This window comes from Podarcis pityusensis, assembly GCF_964106645.2.
Source record: "Podarcis pityusensis genome assembly, chromosome: 8".
In the NCBI taxonomy this organism is placed as follows: Eukaryota; Metazoa; Chordata; class Lepidosauria; order Squamata; family Lacertidae; genus Podarcis; species Podarcis pityusensis.
In genome coordinates, this window is record NC_138033.1 from 1,584,751 (window position 1) to 1,609,880 (window position 25,130).

General features: G+C 47.2%; 2 protein-coding genes across 3 annotated transcripts in view; one reads left to right on the forward strand and one right to left on the reverse strand.

The window, feature by feature from the left end:
* The window catches only part of WDR62 (WD repeat domain 62), a 33,409-nt gene extending 26,113 nt beyond the window's left edge, over positions 1-7,296 (reverse strand). For both annotated transcript variants that reach the window (XM_081018603.1, XM_081018602.1), the window contains exons 1-3: positions 7,027-7,296; positions 1,621-1,712; positions 406-468 (exon numbers count right to left, since the gene is read on the reverse strand). In XM_081018603.1, the coding sequence (XP_080874729.1) occupies positions 406-468; positions 1,621-1,712; positions 7,027-7,146 (275 nt within the window). In that variant the 5' untranslated portion in view covers positions 7,147-7,296. The remainder of the gene's footprint in view (positions 1-405; positions 469-1,620; positions 1,713-7,026) is intronic.
* A 1,976-nt stretch (positions 7,297-9,272) lies between these two features.
* On the forward strand, positions 9,273-23,626 carry THAP8 (THAP domain containing 8). The gene is made up of 4 exons (XM_081019001.1): positions 9,273-9,446; positions 12,886-13,078; positions 16,871-17,905; positions 21,177-23,626. The coding sequence occupies exons 1-4, from the start codon at positions 9,364-9,366 to the stop codon at positions 21,321-21,323; spliced, it is 1,458 nt and encodes a 485-aa protein (XP_080875127.1). The 5' UTR covers positions 9,273-9,363; the 3' UTR covers positions 21,324-23,626.
* Positions 23,627-25,130: the final 1,504 nt, after the last annotated feature.

A 25,130-nucleotide genomic window follows, 5' to 3' on the forward strand; every position in this document is an offset into this window, starting at 1 on the left:
TCTTTAAACCTCTGGTTTTGGGAAGGTCAAAGTGCTGTGCAGAGCTTTTGCAAATAGATCTGCGCTGCTCTTTAAACCTCCAAAAACTGTAGGTTTGAAGAGAAGTGTGGGGCTATCTGCAAAACGCCATTCAAACTGCTCCACTTAAAGGTCCAAACAGTTGGGGCTTCAAAGCGAAGTATTCTATGATGAGACAGCCCTGCCCTCCAGTCAATTTGGCTCTCCTTATTTAAAACGATTTACTGATCAAATAAACACCACAATGATGTTCTGTTCTCTGGGAAATCACTTTCAACAAGCTTCACCCATACTTGGCCAGGAATTCACACGCAAGCTGCATTATTTTTTTTTTACTATAAACACACCAATTAGCAAGGGTGATACAAAAGCTAATATATACATTACCTAGCAGTATTAAAAATATGCTTCTGTTTATTCTGCCGAGGATTTAAAATCACAACCACGCATCTGGAAAGAGAGATCAAAACATTTACACGAGAGTGAATTCCCCAACTCTAAAGAGGGGAAAGTGACTAAATTTTACTGCCTGGACAAATGTACTCAGGGGAGGGAAGCATTCATTTACAAAAACTGTGGTTTATTATCCTGGATTGATCAAATCAACCATACTGAAAATCAACCACAGTTCCTGGTTCAGGCATAATGGCAACCGTGCTTCAATAAAAATGGAAGCAAATGCTTCAAGTCACTTTGTCATACCAGAGGAGAGGGAAAGGAGAACATGCAGGCCTGGTGCTTGTCCAGATTTATTTCCATAGAATGATTTAGTATTATGTGCAAATTAAGCCAGTATGACTGGTCACAAGCTCCCTTCCTCTCTAGCAACACAACAGGAAATAGGATATTTGTGGATGATCATGCAGAAGACAATCAACAAATACCACAACAGTGACTAAGAATATCTGTCTAAGGGTCTAATTGATGGTCCCAAAGATCTCACCCTGCCCCCCAAAAGACTGGCAAACAAATCCATACTTCCCTTCTAATAGTACAGCTTATTTATAATAATATAATAATAATTTATTATTTATACTCCACCCATCTGGCTGGGTTTCCCCAGCCACTCTGGGTGGCTTCCAACTAAATATTAAAAACAATACAGCCTCCGACATTAAAAATTTCCCTAAACAGGGCTGCCTTAAGTTGTCTTTTAAAAGTAAAATAGTTGTTTATCTCCTTGACATCTGCTGGGAGGGCGTTCCACAGGGCGGGCGCCACTACCAAGAAGGCCCTCTGCCTGGTTCTCTGTAACTTTGCTTCTCGCAGGGAGGGAACCTCCAGAAGGCCCTCTGAGCTGGACCTCAGTGTCTGGGCAGAACGATGGGGTGGAGACGCTCCTTCAGGTCTACTGGGCCTTTGAGGCCGTTTAGGGCTTTCAAGTTCAGCACCAACACTTTGAATTGTGCTCAGAAACGTACTGGGAGCCAATGAAGGTCTTTCAGGACCAGTGTTATATGGTCTCGGCGGCCACTCCCAGTCACCAGTCTAGCTGCCGCATTCTGGATTAATTGCAGTTCATTGCAGTTATTCAAACCACCCGTTTCACTGAGCATCAGGCTGCAGAATACCTAGCTGCACTGACTACAGCAAAGCACCTACCCTGTTGGATAGGCTATCTGCCCCGTGTTTGGGTCACAAGTTAAAGCACTGCTGGTTTGAGTAGTTATTCCCAAGACTTTCTCTAGCATAACCTGTCCAAAGAAAGAAGAAAGAAAACAGTGTCATATATCCACCCGTAATGCCATGATTTCCACGGAACGTGAATGCAAGTGGAGAAGTCATGTCCGCAGCCCAGTGACCCAGGAAGGAACTTTCCCTAGGCCTTTGCTCCTCTAGTAGAGTTATCATTTTTCATGTTTCACAACAAGCAGAAACTCAGCCTGAGGCTTTTCTCGGCATTCAGATGCTGATTCCATCAGTCACAATGGAAACTTTCAAGTTCCAACTTCAGAATAAGCAGGTAACTGAATGCCAGTTGCTGGAGAGCAAAAGGAGGGGGAAGCTGTCACTTTCACGCCCTGCTTGCGGGTGTCCCAGAACCCTCTACGTGGTCCCTAGTGGAAAGTGGATGTTGAACTAAGTGGATTTTCGGTCTGATGTTCTTAGTGATGTGATAAGTTTAGACTACAGAATTTCTGCTGCTCACGACGCTGTAGCCTTCATGGCAGCCCTAAAGCATAGTAGACGCACCCCAATACTTACTTTCCACCAGCTTTTAACTGGAATTCCCTCCTTCCTTCCAGCACAGTCGTAACTTGGTTGCCGAATGCCTTGGTACTCGTACGTTCTGGCTCCCAAACACCGCAAACCCGTAATTGAGTGTTCCGGTTTGTGAACGTTCTTTGGAACCCGAACGTCTGAAGTGGCTTCCGATTGAGTGCAGGAAGCTCCTGCAGCCAATCGGAAGCCGCACCTTGGTTTTCGGACATTTTCTGAAGTCAAACGGACTTCCGGAACGGATTCCGTTCGAGAACTAAGGGGCGGCTGTATTTATATGCTGCTTTTCTGACAAAATAATGGCACGTCAAAGTGGCTTACAAGGCAATTTAACCCCATCCACCCCCCTCTCTCTCGCTCAACAGTACATTCCCCACCCAATTTAAAACATATTGCCCAATCATAAAACATTGCTCATCGTTGTGGGAACTTGACAGATAAAGTACTATTTTAGAAATGTTTCCCCCGCTTCCCTTTCACTGGGAGAACTCAAAGCACCTAATATAATTGATTTCAAAGATTTTTAAAATAGCAAGTTTGTGAAAATATTGAACAGACTTGGCAGCTCAGCTTCCCACATGGGTCTCTTTAAAAAGAACAGGTCTTCCACTAGGCAGCAGAAATTATATAGCAATTGTAAATACTATATAATTTTACAGTCACAGAGGCGTGTCTTTATGCTGGCTCTTGACAGTGCACAATTTTACAACCCACCTTCCTTTTGTGGCTGCATATATTGTTTTACACCCTTTTCAGTATTGTGCTTTAACAGTGTAACCCGCCGGGACTTCCGGGGAGGCGCCTCCAGCAATGGCTGAATTCCTCTGTCCGGGAGGAATTTGCTCCGTGGGAACTTGGGTCTGGCCGCCACGGCGAAGGCGGAGACCCGTTAAAATCACGGGCGGGAGAAGCCTGTGAGCGTGGGATTTGGCGGGCACCTTTTGCGCCTCCCCCACTCGCGGGGAACCCCGGTTTTTGGGGCTCCGGAGCGACGTGGGGTGAGTGGCGCGGTGCATCGAATCGTCTGCTTCTTCCACGGAGCGAAGCCGCATAGCCGTTGCCAGAGAGCGCTGACCTTTTCCTGTGGACAATTGGATTTTAAAAGTGGTTACCCGTGAGTAGAGTTTAAGCGGAAGAATTGGATTTCTAAATGTTGAATTTAGCATCGTAACGGGGAGGTTCAAAACAGGAAGTCCGCCTCCCCCTTTTGTAAATAGACTGAGGCAATGAAGTTGCAAGCTGGAGTCCTGGAAAGTCTTTGGTAAAAGATTAAATTTCCATCGGTAAAGAACAAAACCTCCCTTTGGAGGCAGGAGAAAAGGGGGGGAAGTTGAGGACTGAGTATGCCTGCAGGAGAGAGCGAAGAAATCTAAAACACCGCCGCTCTGACCCTGGAAACGGGCTGCTAGGAGGACTGACGTATTGTGGAATGTTCATTGACAGCGTTTAGAACGTTCATTGACAGCTAGTTAAACAAGAGAAATACATTGTTTCTACTGTTTCCGGCTGTTTCAAAAAGGAGTAAAAGTAACTGAAAATTGAAACTAACTTGAAACTAACTTTGGATTGTTTAAAAGAGGATACTATTGACTACTACGAATAGAAACTGTTTCCCCCTAGTGGAAGCTTTTGAAACCGGTTGCTTTACAAGAGTTGGGTTAGGGAAATTTCCAGCTGCAAGTTAAAAACCGTGAGACTCTGGGACTGACCTTGAATCTTTTAAGTGTTATGGTTAATGGTCAACTGACCAGTCAACTGCTGACAAAACACTAAGGTCTGGGAGGACTTGGCAATAATCCAGGAGAGGTCCACCACCAGGCCCCCTTGCTCTTTTTGTTGCAGCCTTTGTACCAGTATATGTAAAACCAAGAGAAATGTTGACAGAAGAGGCCCTAGTGGCTGCGTTATTTAAGATAAATGACTCATTGGATCAGCTTCACAGGAAAATGGATACGATAAATGCGAAAGTGGATGTTCCAATTACTAAAATTAACTTAAATATAGAAAGTATAAATAATACCAATATAGAAATCACCCAGAAATTGACACAGGAACCGATTTCGGTACGGCAAACTGCGGAGGAGGCCAGGGAAAAAGTTGTTGTTGCTGAATGTAAAGAAACACAACTGGAGAGAAAGAGAAAGAGAGCCCCAGCTATACAGAAGCAACTTGATGAATATAAGTTGACGCTTGCGATGACTGAACTTAAAGAAAAACAGACGAATTTGAGGATTAGAGTTCACCTTTGGTGGACATGCCCAAGGATTAAGACACTTTGGGAGATGATTCATAATGAAATGAAAAAGGTATTTAAATATACCTTTTTGAAGAAACCAGAGGTCTTTTCCTTGGGCATGGTTGGCCAATTGGTGTTAAAGAAGGACAGAACTCTTTTCACGTATGCTACAATAGCCAGCAAGAATACTCATTGTGAAGAACTGGAAGACACAAGATTTATCTATCCGGGAAGAATGGCAGATGAAGTTGATGGACTATATGGAATTGGCGGAAACGACTGGCAGAAATCCGAGACCAGGGAGAAGAGTCGGTGGAAGAAGACTGGAAAAAGTTTAAGACTATTTATAGAAATATTGTTATAATAATGAATGTTAGAAAAATGTTGGAATGAAGTTATACGGCTTCAGTAGAAATGCTATAAGGAATTAAGTATAAATAGATTAATAGAGTATTAAAGGGAAAAATAAGGTCAGAATATGTTAAGATAATTATAGGATAGAAACAGAGGAAGATGGAAAGGAATTGCTGAAACAATTAACAGAAGTGGAATACAAAAAGGGAGGTGTGAGGAGGTCGTGGAAATAAGGGAATGAAAGTTAAGATATCGAAATTGTTTTGTGTTTTAAATGGTTTGCGTCTTGTTTTGTCAATCATATGTTCTTTCTTTTCTTTTTTTGCTTTTTCTTTTCTTTTTTTGTTTTTCTGTTTTATTGTGTTTAAATGGTTGGAAAATCAATAAATATTATTTTTTAAAACAAAACAAAACATTGTAACCCGCCTTGGGGCGAAGAGCAGGTAATTAATAATAATATTATCCTACCTTTCCACCAAGAAGTGCAGCTCAGAATAAAAAGCAAGTGCCTGATGTAATGTGTGTAACACATGAATGTGTCACATGACACATGCACCAAACACAACCCCAGGCAAGAGCCGTCAAATACAGAGCCAAGGAGCTGTATCGGCAGCCCCACGCCCAGAAAAAATATCTTTGCCGCAAGAGCAACATTATTTGTTTACAAATTACTGCTAAAATGAAATTAATTACTGTACTGTACTGTCAATTTAGTTGTGAATGCTTTAACTTCATTGACTGAATGCTCCATGCAATTTAATGGTGTAATAATAAAGTACATAAGCCAGTGCTTTTTTTCTTTAAAAATGTTTAGGACCGGGAACTCTCATTTTCCTACTCATATTGAAATACTGCCCCTCAATGAGGCCAAACTTGGATTCACAAAATGTTTAGGGGTATGCGTCCAGGGTTTGATGAGGCCCTTTATATGTCCAGCTGTCTTCTGTCCACAGCAAATGGTCGCTGTTTTTTGTGTTGAATATATGGTATTTAAAAGGGACCTGGGTGGCGCTGTGGGTTAAACCACAGAGCCTAGGACTTGCCGATCAGAAGGTCAGCGGTTCAAATCCCCGTGACGGGGTGAGCCTCCGTTGCTCTGTCCCTGCTCCTGCCCACCTAGCAGTTCAAAAGCACGTCAAAGTGCAAGTAGATAAATAGGTACCGCTCCAGTGGGAAGGTAAACGGCATTTCCGTGGGCTGCTCTGGTTCGCCAGAAGCGGCTTAGTCATGCTGGCCACATGACCCGGAAGCTGTACACCGGCTCCCTCAGCCAATAAAGGGAGATGAGCGCTGCAACCCCAGAGTCGGACACGACTGGACCTAATGGTCAGGGGTCCCTTTACCTTTATATGGTATTTATGGTAAGTTATGGACCTCATAGGTATCTCAAGCCATTTGCACATGTTGCCGTGCAACCAGTCCATGCAGAGTGTTGGCACCCTATATATAGAAAGGAGCAAACCAGAGATATTTTAGGGAGTAGGCTAGCAGATGGGGCCCATGACTTACACCACAGGAGCTTACACAACACAAAACACTGTTGCTGTATGTAGGTTTTATTTTATTTGTACCTCCAGTTTTTTCCCCTTTAAATTTTTCAGGGGCCCCCAAGAGAGTGGGGCCCTAAGCTAGAGCTTGTTTAGCTTATACTGTACATAAATCCGGCACTGCCTGCGTCCCCCCAGAAAAAAGCACTGACATCAGCCAATCATGCATCAGAAGCAGTAAGTCAATATACACTATAAACATGAATTATGCACTATAATAAATGGACTAAATGCATAGCTGTCAACGTTTCCCTTTTTTTAAGGGAAATTCCCTTATTCCAAATGGGATTCCTCGCAAGAAAAGGGAAAAGTTGACAGCTATGACTAAATGTTTTAACATAACCCGAGATTATTAATCCTGATTCAAATTCACTTCGTTACTAACCCATTTCCTTCCCACTTCAAATGCTTCGATTACTGCATGCAAGCCCTTGGCCCCGCCCACTGCTGTAGCCCCTCCCACAGTCCCTCCAAGCTCCGCCCCTGAGCGTTCTTCTCTCCCGCCTCTCGGCTGCGTTCGAAAGGCATGCGCCTTTGGCCCCGCCCAGCTCCTTGGCCACGCCCACAGCCCCTCCAAGCCCCGCCCCTGAGCGTTCTTCTCTCCCGCCCACCCGCAGCCCCGCCCACCGGCCCCTTGGCCCCGCCCCTCACCGGCTCCTCCGGCCCCTGGAGTTTCGACCGGCGCCTCAGGCTGAGGAGCGGCGGCGAGTCCGCGCCAGAGGCCAACGGTCGCGCGTAAAAACCTCCTCCTCCGCCGCCGCCGCCGGCCATTTCCCGCTGCCTTGGGAGCTCCTGTCCGAGCCCCGCCGCGGCCTCTCTTGTCTCCGCCGCCGCCGCCGCCTCCTCAGCCGTAACCGTCCCAAACAGCGCGCGGAAAACCGCCTCTGCCCTGCTATTGGGCGGATATCCCGTCAGTCACGCCTGAATGCAGCCAATGAGGAGGGCGAGGCGTGTCCGCAACAGCCGCCTTTCCCCGACGGAGCCGCCGGGTGCGACTGAGCCAATGAGGAGGCGCTGTCCCGCCCTCCTGGCTCTCCGCGTTCGCGGGTTCGAATCTCATCTAGCAACGATGCGTGTTCATTTAATTAAAATTTTAAAATGTCATTTCCACCTCCCCTCATCTGAGACGCCTAATCTACTCGATCGGCGGAGTTGACGCTGCTATAGGTGCCACATAATGCCCTTGCTGCGTTTGTAACAACTAGCCGCGCCTACCCTTTGGAACTCCCTGCCTCTTGACATCACTGGGCTCTTTGGGGCGCCTGCGAAAAACATTCCTGTTTAGACAAGCCTCACCAAATGCGCAGAAAGCCAATGCAAACTTTAATCCGTTTTAAAGCATTTTGACTTTTATATGCTTCAAAGCAGGGTTGTAAATTTTTATTTCACCGTCTTCTGCAAGCTGCTTTGAGGTTTGTTTGTTTTCCAATCCAGCAGTGTGTAAATTTCAGGATGATGATAATAATAATAATAATAATAATAATAATAATAAATTATTTGTACCCCGCCCATCTGGCTGGGTTTCCCCAGCGACTCTGGGCGGCTTTCAACAAAGATGAAAAATACATTAAAATGTCACACATTAAAAACTTCCCTGCCTTCAGGGAAAAGGGCTGCCTTCAGATGTCTTCTAAATGTTAGGTAGTTGTTTATCTCTTTGACATCTGATGGGATGAAACAGATCCGGCGAGCAAGCGGCAAATTGCTCAACCGTCCATAAAAGAACGCGTCTGTTCAGAGTGCAAGTTTAGAAATTAGAATTTAAAAAGAAAGGAAGAAATGTGTCTACTCAGAAGTAACTTCCACTGAGATCAGCGGGGCTTGATGCCAGCTGACAGCCCCACGGAACAGGAATCACTTCTGACTAGGAAAAAAACCTCTTTTTTTGCTTTATAAAGTGTGTGCATGCGCGAGCGCCCGTGTGCAATACTCTGCATTTCATGACGTTGCCTCCTGGGACTGTAATGGATCCGAGTCACACGTGGTTTGCAGTTTCCGGGTTGCCTTTGGACGCCCAAACAAATCGGAATTACAGAATCGAATCATGGGATTGTAGAGCTGGAAAGGGTGCAGAGGGTCATCTGGTCCAACCCTCTGCAAAAATACCCGAGCAGCGGTCTTTCTACCTTACCCCCCCCCCCCAAAACAGGAGTTCTTTCTCTAACGCAGGACCATGTACCAGTTTACAAACTTTGAAAACGTTGGCAAACTTCTCAGAACCGCTTTCTGCAACTCAGACAAAGAGAGAGAAGCATAGGAAAGTGATAGGCAGAAAGGGCACATGAAGTGAAGAGAATTAAAAGTGAATCCCATGTTTCCGGTTAAGGGAAGTTTTTAATGTTTGATGTATTTTAAATATTTTGTTGGAAGCCGCTCAGAGTGGCTGGGAAAACAAAGCCAAATGTGCGAGGTATAAATAATAATAATAATAATAATAATAATTAATTTCCCCACACGAAAAAAAATCCCAGGTGGGGGGGAAACAGCGGCTCCTCTCTTGGCTTCTTGGACTCTCAACCTGTGGGTCCCCAGAAGTTGTTGAACTACAACTCCCATCACCCCTAGCTAGCAAGGCCAGAGCTCAGGGATGATGGGAGTTGTAGTCCAACAACATGGGGGGGGCACGGGTTGAGAACCACTGCTTGGAGGGAGGGAGACCTGCTCCCCGGTGAAATATTTCCAGCTTGCGATGGGCGTGGGCAGCTATTTCCCTATCTCTACGGTCTCACCCGCATTGCCCCCACCCGCACGTTCTCTGCATTTCCTATCTCTACGCTCCCACTCCGGGCGCGATTCTCCCGGATGCCGGCTTCCCGGGCCCCGTCCGCGCGTGCGCGAGGGCGGAGTCTACGGGTCGGGAGGAGGGACCTGAAGGAGGGAGGCGCTGACGCCGCGACGTCAACAACCGCCGGGCGCTTCTTCTCCACAGGTGCCGCCGAGGCCGCGTGAGGGAAGCGCGGCTGAGAGGAGGAGGAGGCGGCGTCGGCCATGACCAAGTACTGCCGGGCGCCCAACTGCTGCAACTCGGCCAGGGAGCCGCGGACCGACAACCGGCGCCTCAGTTTCTACAAGTCAGTCAACTTTCGGGAAGGGGGGGGAGGGGCGTGACGTCACCGGGGGAAAACAAGAACGCGGGGGGGGGTTGTGACGTCGCGGGGGGGGGAGAGAAACGGGGCGCGCGCGCAGCCAGTGCCGGATTTATTTGTGTCCCCCCCACCCCACCCCACCCCCAAATTATGAGTCTTTGTAAATTGTGTTTCTCAATGAAGTTATTATTATTATTATTATTATTACTATTTAATTGCCAAATGCTAATGCGTTTGCATAATTCAGTTTGTTAGTAATAAAAAAAATCATTTTAAGTTAGAGCTCAATAATAATTTCGCTATTAATATACTACTTCTTAATTGTGTTTCACTATTAATAGACTTAATTGTATTTCAGTTCAACAGTTACTTTGGTAAAATACATATTTTGTGATGTGCCAATGGCTTGAGATACCTATGAAGTCCATAAATTACCATATACAGTGGTACCTCAGGTTACAGACGCTTCAGGTTACAGACTCCGCTAACCCAGAAATAGTACCTCGGGTTAAGAACTTTGCTTCAGGATGAGAACAGAAATCGCGTGGCAGCAGCAGGAGGCCCCATTAGTGGTGCTTCAGGTTAAGAACAGTTTCAGGTTAAGAACGTGTATCTGAAGAAGTGTGCATGCACACGAAAGCTTATACCAAGAACTAACTTAGTTGGTCTTTAAGGTGCTACAGGAAGGAATTTTTTTATTTAGGTTAAGAACGGACCTCCAGAATGAGTTCTTAACCCGAGGTACGACTGTAGTGCAACTGGGACACGACGGGGCCATTGCAAAATCTGCAGCACATGCAACAGTGTTTGAGGCAACTGTGTGCAAAGTTTTGTGGGAATAAACAGGGTGGGCTTCTGAGAGAGCCTGTTTACTAATTGAGCACATTTCTAAGCTGCTTAATATTTTAAAATCTCAAAACCATATTCAACCTCTGGAACGAATTAAGTACTTAACCCAAGGTACCACTGTATAGCATCTATTCAACACAAAAAACAGCAACCATTTGTTGTGGACAGAGGACAGCTGGACATGTAAAGGACCCCATTTCCTTCAGGAGCTGAGGGTCGCATCAAACCTCAATCCGGCCCTGTGTGCAGCGCTTGAAACCCACCTGCACGTGGGGAAACCAAGGGAGTGGGTAGGGCACCCCCCTAAAGGTGTGGGTGGTGGGGGCGATAGGGGGATCCCCCCTGAGTTGTGGGTGCTTTAAATCGGGCAACTTACCCGGACCCAGGAGCCATGTGTTTGGGGTCCCGTTTCTTAATCTTTCGCCATATATTTTGGTTGGTGCCCCTGTTTCCACCCGCCCTGGATCAGGCCATGACCCATTGGTGGGTTCCAGCCCACCAGTTGAAGACCAGTGCTTCAAATCATCATCATTTTGTTAATTGTACCCCGCCTATCTGACTGGGTTGCCCCAGCACTCTGTGCAGCTACCAACATACATATAAAAATATATCAAAACATTGCATATTAAAAAGCTTCTCTCTACAGGGCTGCCTTCAGATGTCTTCTAATGGTTATATAGTTACTCAACTCCTTTACATCTGATAAGAGGGCGTTCCACCGTGCATTGAACCCCTGGCTGTAGCCTAGATACTTTGCTGTCTTGTTTGCATGACATCACGTTAAGTCCGCCTTTGCCAACCAGGTGCCAGCCTCAGGTGGAATTGTAGCCCAAAATTGCGGGGGGGCGGGCGCAGCAGGCACCAGGTTGGTGTAACTGGCTTATCCCAGGCCTGCCAAGCTCAACATGTCAACACCGGCATGTATATTATGATTTGTTTCTAAGACTGTGGTCCTTGGAAGGAAGAACGTCCCAGTACTTTTCCTCGAATTTCACTTCCTAGTAAGCAGCGTCCATGACTTCCACCACATGGGTTTTATTTCTTTTCACCCAACCTGAGGAAGCCAGAAAGAGGAACCAGAATATGTTGTTATGCTTTGTAACACGGTAAAGTTGCATACATCTCAAGCCGCTTTGGTTGTCCGTTTTTGCAGAAAAACAAGATATCGGTACATTATTATTTAGTCTTTCATTTCTAGAGCTTCAGATACGGAATGTTAACCTTGGGGGTTGACTCTTGAATGGATAGTGAAGAGCCCTCCCGCCTTCTCAAAGGATTCTTTCAGGGAGCCTCCAGATTGCTTCACCCTCCTGCTATCTTCCTTCTTCTTAAATCCTGAATAGCTGCTTTTCTAAAGCCACTTAGTAGTTGCTAAGGCTACTTAATTCACTCTCTCCTTGATAATAGGAGACAAGCCAAACTAGATCAGAAGCTGGTGATAGGAGAGCCTGACGGTTGGGGTGGTTGTTGCTTTTTGCATTTCTTTTGGAAGTGCAGGGTGGGACTAAATATGGACATTAACCCTGGGGGAAGAATAGTTTAATCATCCTCTCTCTGCCCCCGCCTTGCTATTTTCCCAGTGTAAATCTTCCTCTCATCTCTTTTTTCCAGTGGGACTATTGTAAGGGGGGAATTTACCTTGCTGGAAGCAGGGCAGGGTCAGGAAAGGAGTATCCTTTCCCCCAGCACTAAGGCTGTGTACATACCTACGCCTTTAAAGTACATTGAGAGAACATTCTTTCCCCCAAAGAATTCTGGGCATTGTAGATTGTTATGGGTTGCTGAGAACTGTAACTCTGTGAGGGGTGAATTGCAACGCACAGAATTTTTTTGAGGTGAAAGTATGTGTTTTGAGTGTTCTCTCAAGGTATAGTGTGTGCAGGGCGTATGATTCCGATCTGATTCACACTTGCGCACCCTGTGGCTGCTTTTTAAATAAAAAGGAAAGAGATTGGATATTCAGTCACTCAGCTTGTCTCATTTGACTGTTAAGGTGTGTATGTCTCCCTTGTAAAATGAGGGTGTCCCACATCGTACTATGTATGTGTTTGACAAAAGGGTGCTCAGGGGTGTCAGTATATTTGTTTATTTGGCACCAGCCATGCACGTGCTGCCTTAAAAAGACCAAAAGGCAGCAGGCAGAGGCTGGCCCATAAGGGCAAGTATGGTTTTGCCCCACCAACCTTAGTCTGCCCTCAGCCAGCCAGCTGTCATCTGCCTGTCTTCTATCTTAAATCCAAGCCATAGAGTGGCACTGCTTTGCCAACTGCATCTTCTTTAGTCTCAGCATTGTCCTTGTAAAACTCAGCAGGGAGGAGGATGGGGGCAAAACCAGAATTTTTTAGCTCTGCCTGTCATTGGCTCTGCCTCTGCCTGCCTTCTGTCCAGGTAGACACCAGACACCCCTGGCGAAAGGACAGGTCCCTTCCCAAGAGACTTACACGCTAGAGAAAAAATTAGGGAGACCACAGGTGACCTGGAGGGGAATGGAGGCCTGGGCCAAACAGGGGAGGAACATTCATTTATTTCAGCTACAGGTGTGTAGACTTTGGCATTTATTCACTCCTCCACACAGGTTTCCTCTGCACAATCCTGAACGTCTCCAGCAATGGCTCTCCCAGATGAACCAGGAAAATTGGGTCCCGACAAAGCACCAGCACTTGTGCAGCGAGCACTTTGCCCCGTCCTGCTTTGAATACCGGTGGGGGGCGCGCTTCCTGAAGCCTGACGCTGTTCCCACCATCTTTCAGACCTCAGAAGGCTCTCTGGTGAGTGGTTGGTCACCTGCCAAGAAAGTATATTGGAGAATTGCCATTTTCGCAGCTGATGTTTTTGCTGGGTGGTGTATCAGTAGCTTAAGAACATACCAGAGGAGCAGGGATCCTCTGGCCAAAAGCTGTGCCCATGTTTGCCTCTGGATATGTCTGCCTCTGGCACATGGCCCCCCAGGAGGCTACTCCTTAAGCAACATGGCCCCTGGGCTGAAAAAGGTTCCTCAGCCCTAACATAGCATTTAAATAAAATCTGTTTGGAATTGGAGGCTTTTCTGTAGTAGATGCTCAGGTTGGGTTACAGCAGTGAAAGAAAAAAGTGAGTTGGTAGCCGAAGAGTGTTTTTTTTTCAATTGTATTTCATAAAATGTATACACTGCTTGATTGTAAAAGGGGGGGAATCCTCAAAGCAGTTTACAAAAAATGTATTGAAATTAACGAAAAGAATGTAAGATTTTCAAAGAGTTGAAACTAAAAACAGATTAAAACTTGCACCGGCTTTCTAAACATCTGGGTAGGCTTGTCTAAGCACAAATGTTTCTAGCAAGGGAAAGTGCCAGCCTGATATCAATGGGTGTTAAGTCATTTTGGTTGTGCGCTCAAATTTAGCAGCTGACAAACCCACAGCAGACGGCTGGTTAAATTTCAGAGTGGGCCTGGTCATGTTATTATCCCATGTTAAATCTCTCCACTTTTGTGTTTGGGAGATTCACTTGCTAATGACAGAAGTTCAGTCTGTACTGGATCCTTGCATGCCTCTTTGCTCTCACAAACTGTTTACGCTGATAGCATTAGTTAGATGCAGCCTGCTTTCTAGAACTGCCCCCCCCCCTTGGTGGCTGCTATATATATCTCTCAGCTGTGCAGCATCTTGGACTTGGATCCGAGAGCAAACAAACCTTTGCCATGTGATTTGTAACACAGAATAATAAACACCGCAGAGTATTGGGTTAAGAAGTGGATTTGTGTATGTTCCACTGCTGGGAGCATGTTTGAGGGTAATAACCGCTGTGTGCACACAGCAAAGCAGTTAATGCCACGTGTCCTAAACACTGGGCTATGTCAGGGGAAGATCAACGGCTGGCTGAAGAGGGACCAAAGCCCTGAGTGTAGAATGATGCCCTGATCTTTTCCTTGGTTACTTAGGTTCTGCACTCCACATGCTGCAGCATTGTAGAAATGTCTGCATTTATTTGGAACACTTTTACCTGGCTCTTTGGCTCGTGTGAGATGAGCAATGGACAAAATGGTCCCTGCCCCACAGGCTTACAGTCTTAATAACGGGACACAAAATGGAAAAGAGCTAGGGTAGGGAAGCAAAGAGGCATTGGTTCTTAAGTTTACGCAGTTCTTATAAATAACCAGCTTAAATATGAAATGGCTGAGGGAGAGGAGCAGAGCTAACTGAGTGGCGCTGCTTTCTCATCTCTTCCTGTGCTGCAGACTGATGGAATGTTTTGGTCTCTCTCCCCTGTCCCCCCCCCCCCTTCCTCTGTGGGCTCCTGTAATGGGTGACCTGGAGTAAGAGTCCTAAAACTGGAGAGGAGGAGTATCATCTGGCTGATAATGCTAGCCTCTAAATAGTGCTCTTTCAGGGCTTAAGGTACACATTTTCAGCTATCCCTAATGAAAACCTCTGCAACATATGAGCATTATTATCAAGGCCTTACTGACTATCTAGAAGAAAGGCAAAGTCATCTCCCAGATGTCAGTTGGATGTCTTGCTTTCTGAAGCACCATATGACAGGCGGGCACCAGCTCTGTCCCATGTGGTCATGCTGCCCTCAGAGGCAAAAGCACAGCGTTAATTTGGCTGGGACGGAGGTGGTGGCAGTGGTGGCAAACTCGTCTCCTGGCAAACAAAGGCCAGACAAAACCCATGGATTCCTGGTCACTGTCCTCAAACAGTATGGGATGACTGGGGCTGCAGATACACCACATATTTAAAGCACGTTATCTGCGCCAAAGAATCCTGGGAAATGTAGTTTATCCCTCACAGTTTACTACTCCCAGCCCCTGTAACAGACCACAGCGCCCAGGATTCTTCGGGAGAAGTCGTGTGCTCTAAATGTACGATGTATAAGAATGGATTGGCTGCCTGCTGAGTTTGTAGCTCTGGTGGCATTTGGACTGGGCGCTTCTCAGCTCACACCGAAGTTCTCCACCCCCTCTGGCATTGTAGCAATGCAGCAATCCAGCAGCCTAGATGTGGTCGGGAATGGTCTGCTATCAGCCCTCCCGCCTGGATGCAGCGAGGAAAGGCTGGGAGACCCTCCCTCCATTGGCTCTTTATCACCGTAACCTACCCCTGGGTAAAGGGCAGATAAGAAATCGCATGAATAAGTCGCCCTTTGGTTCCTCAGAAACCATTCTATTCAGGGCATGAGGCGTTGATGTAGCTTTATGTAGAGCTAGTGCAGGCATCCCCAAACTCAGCCCTCCAGCTGTTTTGGGACTACAGCTCCCATCATCCCTAGCTAGCAGGACCAGTGGTCAGGGATGATGGGAATTGTAGTCCCCAAACAGCTGAAGGGCTGAGTTTGGGGATGCCTGAGCTAGTCCTTGAATTTCCAAAGAACATAAGAGCCTTCTGGATCAGGCTGATGGCCCCTGTAGCCCAGCATCCTGTTCTCACGGTGGCCAGCCAAATGCAAGCAGGATTTCAAGCACAAGAGAACTTCCCCCTCCTGTTGTTTCCAGCAACTGATATTCAGAAGCGTTGTTGCCTCCCAGCTGTGGTGGCACAGCAGAGCCATAATGGCTAGTAGCCATAACTAGGCCTGTCCTCCTCCATCAATCTTCTCTTGAAGCCGTCCGCGTCGGTTGCAGTGCTCGTCTGTTGCATCAAAGAGTCTTGTGGTACCTTCAGGCCCAACACATTGGGTTTTTGTTGTTGTTTTTGTTGTTTGTCTTGCGTCTGTCTTATGCCGCAATAAATCTGTTTAGTCTATTTTAAGGCACCACAAGACTTTTTGTGGTTAGTGCTTGAATGTGCTTCTTCCCCTGTTCTCTTTTTCAATCTGTATCTTGCCTCTTAGACTAAACCTGTGAGCAAAGGCTGTGGGGTGTTCTTACCATCTTTGCACAGCTCATAGGAAATATCAGGCACTTTAAAAACAAGGGGAAGGAATGCAGTGTGGGGTTCAGGGCCTCCTCTTGTCTAGCTCACCTTGTGGGGGGATCGGTAGAGATGTGCTCTATGTGGGGCTACCTTTGAAGGTGACCTGGAAACTACAACTAATCCAGAATGCAGCAGCTAGATTGGTGACTGGGAGCAGCTGCCAAGACCACATAACACCAGTCTTGAAAGACCTACTTGGCTCCCAGTATGTTTCAGAGCACAATTCAAAATGTTGCTGCTGACCTTTAAAGCCCTAAACGGCCTCGGTCCAGTATACCTGAAGGAGTGCCTCCACCCCCATTGTTCTACCCGGACACTGAGGTTCAGATCCGATGGCCTTCTGGCAGTTCCCTAATTGCGAGAAGCCAAGTTACATGGAACCAGGCACAGGGCCTTCTCGGTGGTGGTGCCCGCCCTGTGGAACACCCTCCCAACAGATGTCAAAGAGAAGAACAACTACCAGACTTTTAGAAGACATCTGAAGCCCTGTTTAGGGAAGCTTTTAATGTTTAACAGACTACTGTATTTCAATGCTTTGTTGGAAGCCACCCAGAGTGACTGGGGAAACCCAGCCAGATGGGCGGGGTATGAATAATTTATTATTATTATTATTATTTTATTTTATTTTGGAAGGACAGCTGCTCATTTGTCTGCTTTCGCTTTTGCAGAAGAGGGAAAACCCGGCCAGGACTTCCTCCGATGTCCCAGCTAAGAAGCTCATCATTGAATGCCAAGGGGAGAGGAGCATGCCGGGACCCCATGCCATAAGCCACCCTGAGCCCAACGCCCTGGAAACGCTTGCCATCGCCATTGACCCCAGCGTAGCAGCTGCCCCGATCTACGTGGAGACCCAGTCCTCCGCCTCAGACTTCCCTGCCCTCTCAGGGCCCTTGGTCGGGGCTGTGAACCTGCTGCCTTTGGTCCAAATCGTGGAGCCCCTCAAGGCCGTGACGCTGACTGTGTCTTCCCCGGTTGATGCCAGCCAGCCTCTCCCGGACCGGGTGGAGCAACAGGTGGTTGACTTCTTGGCCTCGCTGCCACCGGCGACCCTAGAAGCTACGCCGGGCTCGTCCAGGGGGGCCTCTGAGCCCTTTTGTGCAGAGGTGGCCGTGCCCTGCCAGGTGGTGGCGGCTGCCAACCAGCCGCCGCTCCAGGCCCTGATGGCCGACCCAGCCATGGCTCCGGAGCAAGGGGCGCTCGTCATCGAGAACGTCTCCATCGAGCCGTTTCTGGAGACTGACCCCTCCGCCGCCGCCGTCCTGCGTTCCCTGCAGGAGCCGCCCGCCGAGGTGGTGGCGTACTTCGAGACCATCCCGACGGCGCCCATCACGGCCGCCGCCTCATCCGGCGTGACCCCCCCTGAGACGGTCCTGTCCTCCGCCCTGAGCCTCCCCATTGTCTCCACCGTCCCCATCGTCTCCAACCAGGCACCTCCGAAGGCCCCCCCGGCGGAAGAGGAGAAGCTGGAGGATCTGAGCTCGGCCGAGTCCTTGGAGGAGCAGCTGGAGGAGCACCGCTACCACAAGCACGAGGGGACGACCTCTGAGCTCGTGGAGGTGGTGATGGGCCTTCAGAAGAAGGTGAAGGTTCTCCAGCAGAGGCACCGCCGGCACTGCGCGAAGCTGGAGGCCATGGAAGGGGTGGTGGAGCAGCTGCGGAAGGAGAACCTGGTGTCCGAGGAGAAGCTGAAGCTGCTGGAAATGGTAAGCTGGCTTTGCAGGGTGGCTGGTCTCCTTGGGCTGCAGCTGGGAAACGGAGAGAGGCGAGCACGCGGCTGAGATCAGGTCTGCTGGGATTTCTCAGCTTCTGCGTTTTCCTCTTTAAGCGTGAAGTTTCTAGGCCTCATGAGTACAGGGGGCAGTTGGGAATATATATAAAAGGGAAGAACCTTGAAATAATCGAGGAAGGTAAGTAATGGGTTTTGGGGATAGGGGGTTCTTTTTAAAACACACACACACACATAGGTTTTCCAATTTAATAATAATAATAATAATTTATTTGTACCCCGCCCATCTGGCTGAGTTTCCCCAGCCACTCTGGGCGACTCCCAATAGAATATTAAAAACACAATAAATACATCAAACGTCTATAACTTCCTTATACAGGGTTGCCTTCAGATGTCTTCTAAAGGTTGTATAATCATTTCCTTGACATCTGGTGGGAGGGCTTTCCACAGGGCGGGCGCCACCACCGAGAAGGCCCTCTGCCTGGTTCCCTGTAACCTCACTTCTCGCAGTGAGGGAACCGCCAGTAGGCCCTCAGAGCTGGACCTCAGTGTCCGGGCTGGATGATGGGGGTGGAGACGCTCCTTCAGGTATACAGGACCGAGGCCGTTTAATCCAATAAAGGCCACATTAAAAACATTCCGAATTATAAAATAATAAAACATTCCAAATATTAAGCCAAATCATAAATCTTTGTTTGACTTCCTACGCTCTGAGGCTGGAGGATTGCCATCACCTCAAATTTGCGCTGCTTTCTTAATTAGTCCATGCGGTTCCCATAAATCAATCCGATGTTAATCCTTCCTTCGTTTTCACAGCCTCTGAGTTCGTCCCGCAAGTGAGTTATATCAAAACAGTTTCTATGTGGGTGTTTATTTTCTTCCATGTCTTTCACTTTCACTTCTCCATGCCTGTATTATCCAATACGACACATCCCAAAATGGAGGAAATCTGGCTTTCTGCCCATTGTTCCAGGCATAAGTCCAAACCTCTTCGTTTCATCTCATACCAGAACAGACAAGCCTGTACTTTGGCTAGAAGCCTCAATTCCCAACTTCCACTCTTAACAGTCCTTCAAAATTAATTGCAAATTCATATATCTTTTCCACACAGTTAATAATTAGATCAAAATTATATCAGTATTACAGTACAATACAATCTCGCTTGTGTACATAATCAATCGGTAGTAGTAGTAATAATAATAATAATAATAATAATAATAATAAATTTATTTATTCCCTGGGCGGAGCCGGGCTCAGGGTGGCTAACATCAATAAAATTTCAGTAAAAACATAATAAGGAAAAAAAGAAAAAGAAAAAAAACAATTTAAAATACAGGTTAAAATGCAATTTAAAATGCAGCCTCATTTTAAAAGTCAAACTTTTGGCAAACATATTTGCCAAGTAAAGTAGCAAATATGCAGTATATCAAACAGAAACAAGGAGGCTCACCCCCCTTCCCGTTCCAACATACCAGTACCTTAATAAAGATCGTCTCTCTTCCATGGGTTTTGGCGGGGGGTTCTTTCCTTGGTGAGGACATGTGTTGAATGGTCCTCCTGTTCCCCTGCCCAGCCTTGCGCTAAAGGTTCCGCAGCTGTTATCCACGATAGAGCCTCCAGTTTCAGGGGTAGTCTAGCTCACAGTCGCATCCAGAAGCAAGGTGGTGGATGAGACGAAGCCGCTTTGGCCTGCTCCACCAAACCCACCCTTGCATGTCTTGTTATGCTGCCGTTTCTACGGGGATATACGCTCGGTATTCATCACTCCTGTTATACAAAAATCTCCAAATGGGTCCGAACTTCAATGTCTAAAACTCCTGGTAGAGGACAAGGAAGGATCTAGAGATCATGCTAAGGGTGGCCAAATTCTGTGCGACTGCCATAAAACTTAGGGAACAAGCTGTACAGTCAAAATGATTAAGGTTTTAAATGAAAATTTTAGGTTATATTTTAGTGATCAAGATTTAATATATATTTTTAACTGCCGCTATATCTAAATTGTCTCTGTTATGCCCAATTGCAACTCAATGTATTCCTGTTGTGTTTTATGATTTTCCTGATATTGTATGTGAGCCGGAACTGGTCTGTGACCATAATAATAAAAATTCACCCTTGCACCTGCCCGCTTCTCTTAAACATCTGGAGGGCAGCATGTTGCCTAGTCTTGGCTTCTGCATTTATTTCAACAACTCACAGGCCACTTAATTACAGGGGTTGGACTGGATGACCCTCTGGAGCCCTTCCAGGTCTACAGTTCTGTAATTCTATGAGCCATAGCTCCACGGTAGAGCATCTGCTTTGCATGCAGAAGAGTGCTTCTGGATCAGGCCAGTGGCCCACCTAGTCCAGCATCCTGTTATCACAGCGTCCAATCAGAAGCCTATTATGGGAAGCCCACAGGCAGGACCCGAGTGCGAGAGCCCTTTCCCCTCTTCTGGTGTTCAGCAACTGGTTTGCAGAAGCACTGCTGCTTGTGACAGTTTTATTGCTGTAAACAGTTTAAATGAATATTTATTTAATGACACAGTGATATACAGATATTTTCCCAAATGAATAAACCAACAAGGTGTCGGGGAACCTCTTATTTTTTAATTTTTTATTGGAAGTTTTATTTACAACATAACATAAACCCCTCCCCATACAGAAATCCACCCTCATTAAACGTGAACATAACATACAATAAGCATAACATACAACAGTACAAACAACCAAATAAAATACTTCCTTTATTCTGTATCTGGCCTCCTTATTTACTTCTTATAAGCTGTTTCCTTTATGAATAATTATTAAGATTTTTCTAATTATATCTTAAATATCCACAAAGTCTCCTGCAGACAATAATCAAAACAAGTCCAGGTATGTATTTTAGGGCACTGTTTTGCGAAGTATTCTCTGCATTTCCCCCATGCTTTTTGAAACTCTTGTCTAGTGTGATCTCCAACTGCCTCTGTTAATCTAGCCAGTTCAATATACTCTAACAGTTTGTCTTGCCATTCCTTTTTTGTTGGCACAATTTCTTATTTCCAGTTTTTAGCAATTAGTATCCTTGCCGCTCCTGTGGCATAGAGGAATATTTTCTGATCTTCTCTTCCTATACCTGTGTCCGTTATCCCTAGTAGAAAAGCTTCTGTATTTTTCATAAAGTTAAACATTTTTTAAGCTCGTCCTATACTATATTCCAGAAGCTTCTGGAAGCTTCTTTTGGGGACCCTCTTAACCTCTCCTGCTCTGTTCTCCCCCTCACTCAGGCCTGCCTACAGTCCAGCACTCTTGTCCCCGAAGCCGGCGCTGCTGTGGCCATCATCTGCCAGGACAATGACCAGGCGCTGGTCTACGCTGTGCCCCAGCTCCCAGAAGAAGGGAATGAGACCATCATCCATGTGGAGGAGCAGTAATCTCGGAGGTGGCAGAGGGCAGTCAGGATCCAACCCTTGTTGCGTTCCGTGTGGCCGAAGGCACCCGTCAGGGAGGGTCCCGGCACCTACGTCTTTTGGCTGCGAGAATCTCGGGCCTGGCACCACCGGGCCTCTTCTGATTTCAGCTGCCTAACCCGATGGCCTTATTGCGACGGCACCTTATTTTGCGGGAAAGTTGCCTGAAATAATTGTACATAAAAATTGTCTGGGTGGGGGGAATTGAGCCACTGAGTGTGTGTGTGTGTGTTTGCCTCCTCTTCTGCGCCTGAGCCTCAAAGCTGCTGCCGCCGCTGCCTCATTTGTCATGATAACCGCTGCTTGGTGTGAGCCAGACTGTCCTCGCCAGCTTGCTTTGCTAGCAAGGCAAGGGCGGACAGGCCCATCTTGGCGGCTGAACTGCTGTACTGCTTTTTGGGCACCTGAAATTGCCACACTTTGATGTTGGGCTCTCCTAGGTGCCTTTCTAAAGGGCTCAACTTCAGGGCATCTCTCTCTCTCTCTCTCTCTCTCTCTCTCTCTTTCTCTTTCTCTCTTTGTGTGTGTGTGAGAGAATTGCCCCCTCTCTCTTCCTGCTTCCAGCAGAACTTAGTGCACAGACGGCTGGTATCTCTGCGCTCTCCACACTTATCAGAAGGCAAAAGTATTTGCTACTTGTCCCCATAGACCTTTCATACCTGGGCACATGTGGGATTATAAGGCCGCCCAGTGCCTGGGAGCAGGTGGTATCCATACAAGGAGGGGGTTGAGAGAGGAGCAGAAAGGAATCTCTCACACACACCCTTTGTGGCGAACATGTGGTGGAAGCCATTAACAAGAGGCTGCGATGAATGGCAATCCCACATGCACGCCTCCTACAAAAGCAGATCAGTACGCAAGAACATGGCGCCATCCACAGAGCTGAGCTGCGAAAGTGTTTTGAGCGTTCCAAGCGACTCATTTTCATCTTTTCAGCTGCTTGACAGATTTCATAGTAACGGAATCGTTTCAGATTTGGCGCTTGCGTTGACCCATTGCAGCTCCTTGCGATCTCTTGAAAAGTGATTCTGTTCAGTCGAGTAGTGCAAACAGGCCACGTCTGACTGAAGGTGAAGGCTCGGTAGGAAGATTGTAGGGAGCAGCCTGTCTCAACCGTCTTAATCTTCAGGGAAGTGCCACCATGGTGCGCTTCAAAACGTTGAAGGCCTGCATTTGACAACAAAGCCTCCGTAACTTACAGCGCAACCACGCAGGTCTGCCTATTCTTGAGCCCAACTCGGGTATTTAAATTCCTCGCATGGGCGAGGAGGTTGAGGATCTCCACCCCCATTGCCTCCCCACAAGGTGGGAGAGCCAAACATCTGCAGCAGAGAGCCTGTTCTGCTTATGTAACCCCCCCCCCTTTTCCGACAATCTAGAACCCTGGAAGATCAGGATTCTAGAATCCACAGAAAGCCTTCCAACACGTGGAAGGCAATAGTGCCAGCTGCAGGGAACATGATGGAGGGCACTATCCCCATGGCCCCACCCCTGTTCTCCCCCTCACCTGATGCAGCCAGCAGGGTGGGGAAAAGCTTTGGCAGGAAGCGTAGCTGGTTTGCTTAGGGCTGTTGTTTCCTGCTAAGGACCCATTGCTACGCTGAATGCGTTCTGCATCCTATTCCAAGGATCCTGTCGCTGGTTCAGATGGAAGATCGCCTCTAGTCCTTCATCCTGCTTCCCACGGTGACTTGCTGGGTTCCCCTCGGGAGGCTGCCAGTGGGGCTTGAAGGTAAATAGTCCCCCTGCCCCACAACCAGTGCTCAGGGGCAGATTCTCACATTAGCGGGTGTTGCTTCCCTAAGTCACTCTCATGTCGTCAGGGATGATAGTGGAAGGCTTTACAGGAATGTCTGCTTCTCCTTGGGTTCTCTCGGTCTTCTATCTAGACTCCTTTCATCTTTTCTTTGAGGCTGTCCTCTTGCGGCTACCATCTTAGGGTTTCTTGTCATACAGTATTTTTGTCCCATAGCCAGCCAAATAAAGAGTTGTTTTGAGTTTGTGAGTGAGTGGGTGTTATGGTAAATCCTTTTTAAAAAATGTTATTAAGGTTTTGCTTTTTTAAAAAACAACGACACGGGTCTCTGTAATTGAACCTTAATCCAGGAGTAGGAGGGAAGGCTGGAAAATAAAACGCGACAATGTGATTGTAGATCTTGGCGAGGGGCAGAAACTGACGGTGGGAAGAACCTCACTGGGGGTGGTGGGGGTGTTAACAGTGCTGTAATACAAAAAAAATTACTCTAATAAATGGAATATTGGAAAAACGGTTGAGAATCCTTCTGTAAGTGGAAGCTTTGGCTGTGTTAGAACTTGGAAGAGTTGAATGCCTGTTCTTGGATACCCCACCCCCAAAAAAAAATCCCAAAAGAAAGATTGGAATTGGTGGCCCAAGTTGTGATGGATGTTAGAATTCTTTGGGAGAGTACAGAATGTGATGCCTGGATTTTATTTATATCCTGCAAGGAGCACTCAGTGGCTTACATGGCGGTGCCCTTCTGCAATTAACCCGCACAACCATCGTGCGAGGTTAGAGTGAGAGCGACTCTGCCCAAGGTGGTGCACCCATTGAGCTTCATGGCTGGGGGGGCGGGCGCGGATTTGAGCCCAGCTCTCCCAGGTCCAGCACGCTGACCACGATATCACGCTGACACTCAGGGAATCTACCTTCACTTTAAAACAAGCCAGACGCTTTTTAAATGAGCAGGGGTTGGTCTAGATAGCCCCTGGGGGTCCCTTCCAGCTCCTCAATTCTGCAATTCTATCTGGAGGGAGCCTCAGGTTGGTGAAGAGGCTGTTCTAATGGGCAGGAAGCCCTGCCTCTCGCTGCTCCCTCTGCAAACTGCTGTTGGGTTCTGATTATTTCACTTACGTTCACACACTGCAAGCAAGGAAGCCCTCTTAGGCTAGCTTGGCATTTAATTGCTCCCTTTTTGGCTACTCAAAGAGCCTGATGGATCCCTGAACGGCTGCACACTCAACGTCTTTCGTATCCGTTTCTCCATGCCATTCCCATTTTAATTACCGCATACCATTTTATAGAGACGGCAAGCGTAAAAATGTTGGAGACTTTGGGTAGAGGCTTCTGAAGTTGATTTGTGGTAATGGCTCCTTCGCTGCCAACTGAATTCCTGGCAAAACCTTGACTCTCGTCCCAGCTGGAGGGGAAACGGACGCGTTTGGGCAGTCTTCAGATGGGGCCACTTTGCCACTGCTCTCAGCATCTGTAGCATGGGCAGGCAAACTAAGGCCCAGGGGCAGTATCCGGCCCAATCGCCTTCTAAATCTGGCCCGCGGACGGTCCGGGAATCTCTGTGTTTTTACCTGAGTAGAATGTTCCCTTTTATTTAAAATGCATCTCTGGGTTATTTGTGGGGCATAGGAATTCGTTCATTTCCCCCCCAAAAAATATAGTCTGGACCCCCACAAGGTCTGAGGGATAGTGGACCGGCCCCCTGCTGAAAAAGTTTGCTGACCCCGGATCTGTAGGTTGTCGGTGGTAATTTGGGGACCTTGGACAGCAACCCTGAGGTTCAGCCATAGCTCTACCACTGGGGAACATGCGCATATGAATATTATTCATATACAGTGGTACCTCGGGTTAAGAACTTAATTCATTCTGGAGGTCCATTCTTAACCTGAAACTGTTCTTAACCTGAAGCACCACTTTAGCTAATGGGGCCTCCCGCTGCTGCAGTGCCGCCGGAGCACCATTTCTGTTATCCTGAAGCAAAGTTCTTAGCCCAAGGTAATATTTCTAGGTTAGCGGAG

Coding starts and splice junctions, on each gene's coding strand:
- THAP8 (XM_081019001.1), top strand. CDS start 9,364: ATGACCAAGTACTGCCGGGCGCCCAACTGCTGCAACTCGGCCAGGGAG. Junction 9,447..12,885: donor CGGCGCCTCAGTTTCTACAA/GTCAGTCAACTT, acceptor TCCTCCACACAG/GTTTCCTCTGCACAATCCTG. Junction 13,079..16,870: donor AGACCTCAGAAGGCTCTCTG/GTGAGTGGTTGG, acceptor TCGCTTTTGCAG/AAGAGGGAAAACCCGGCCAG.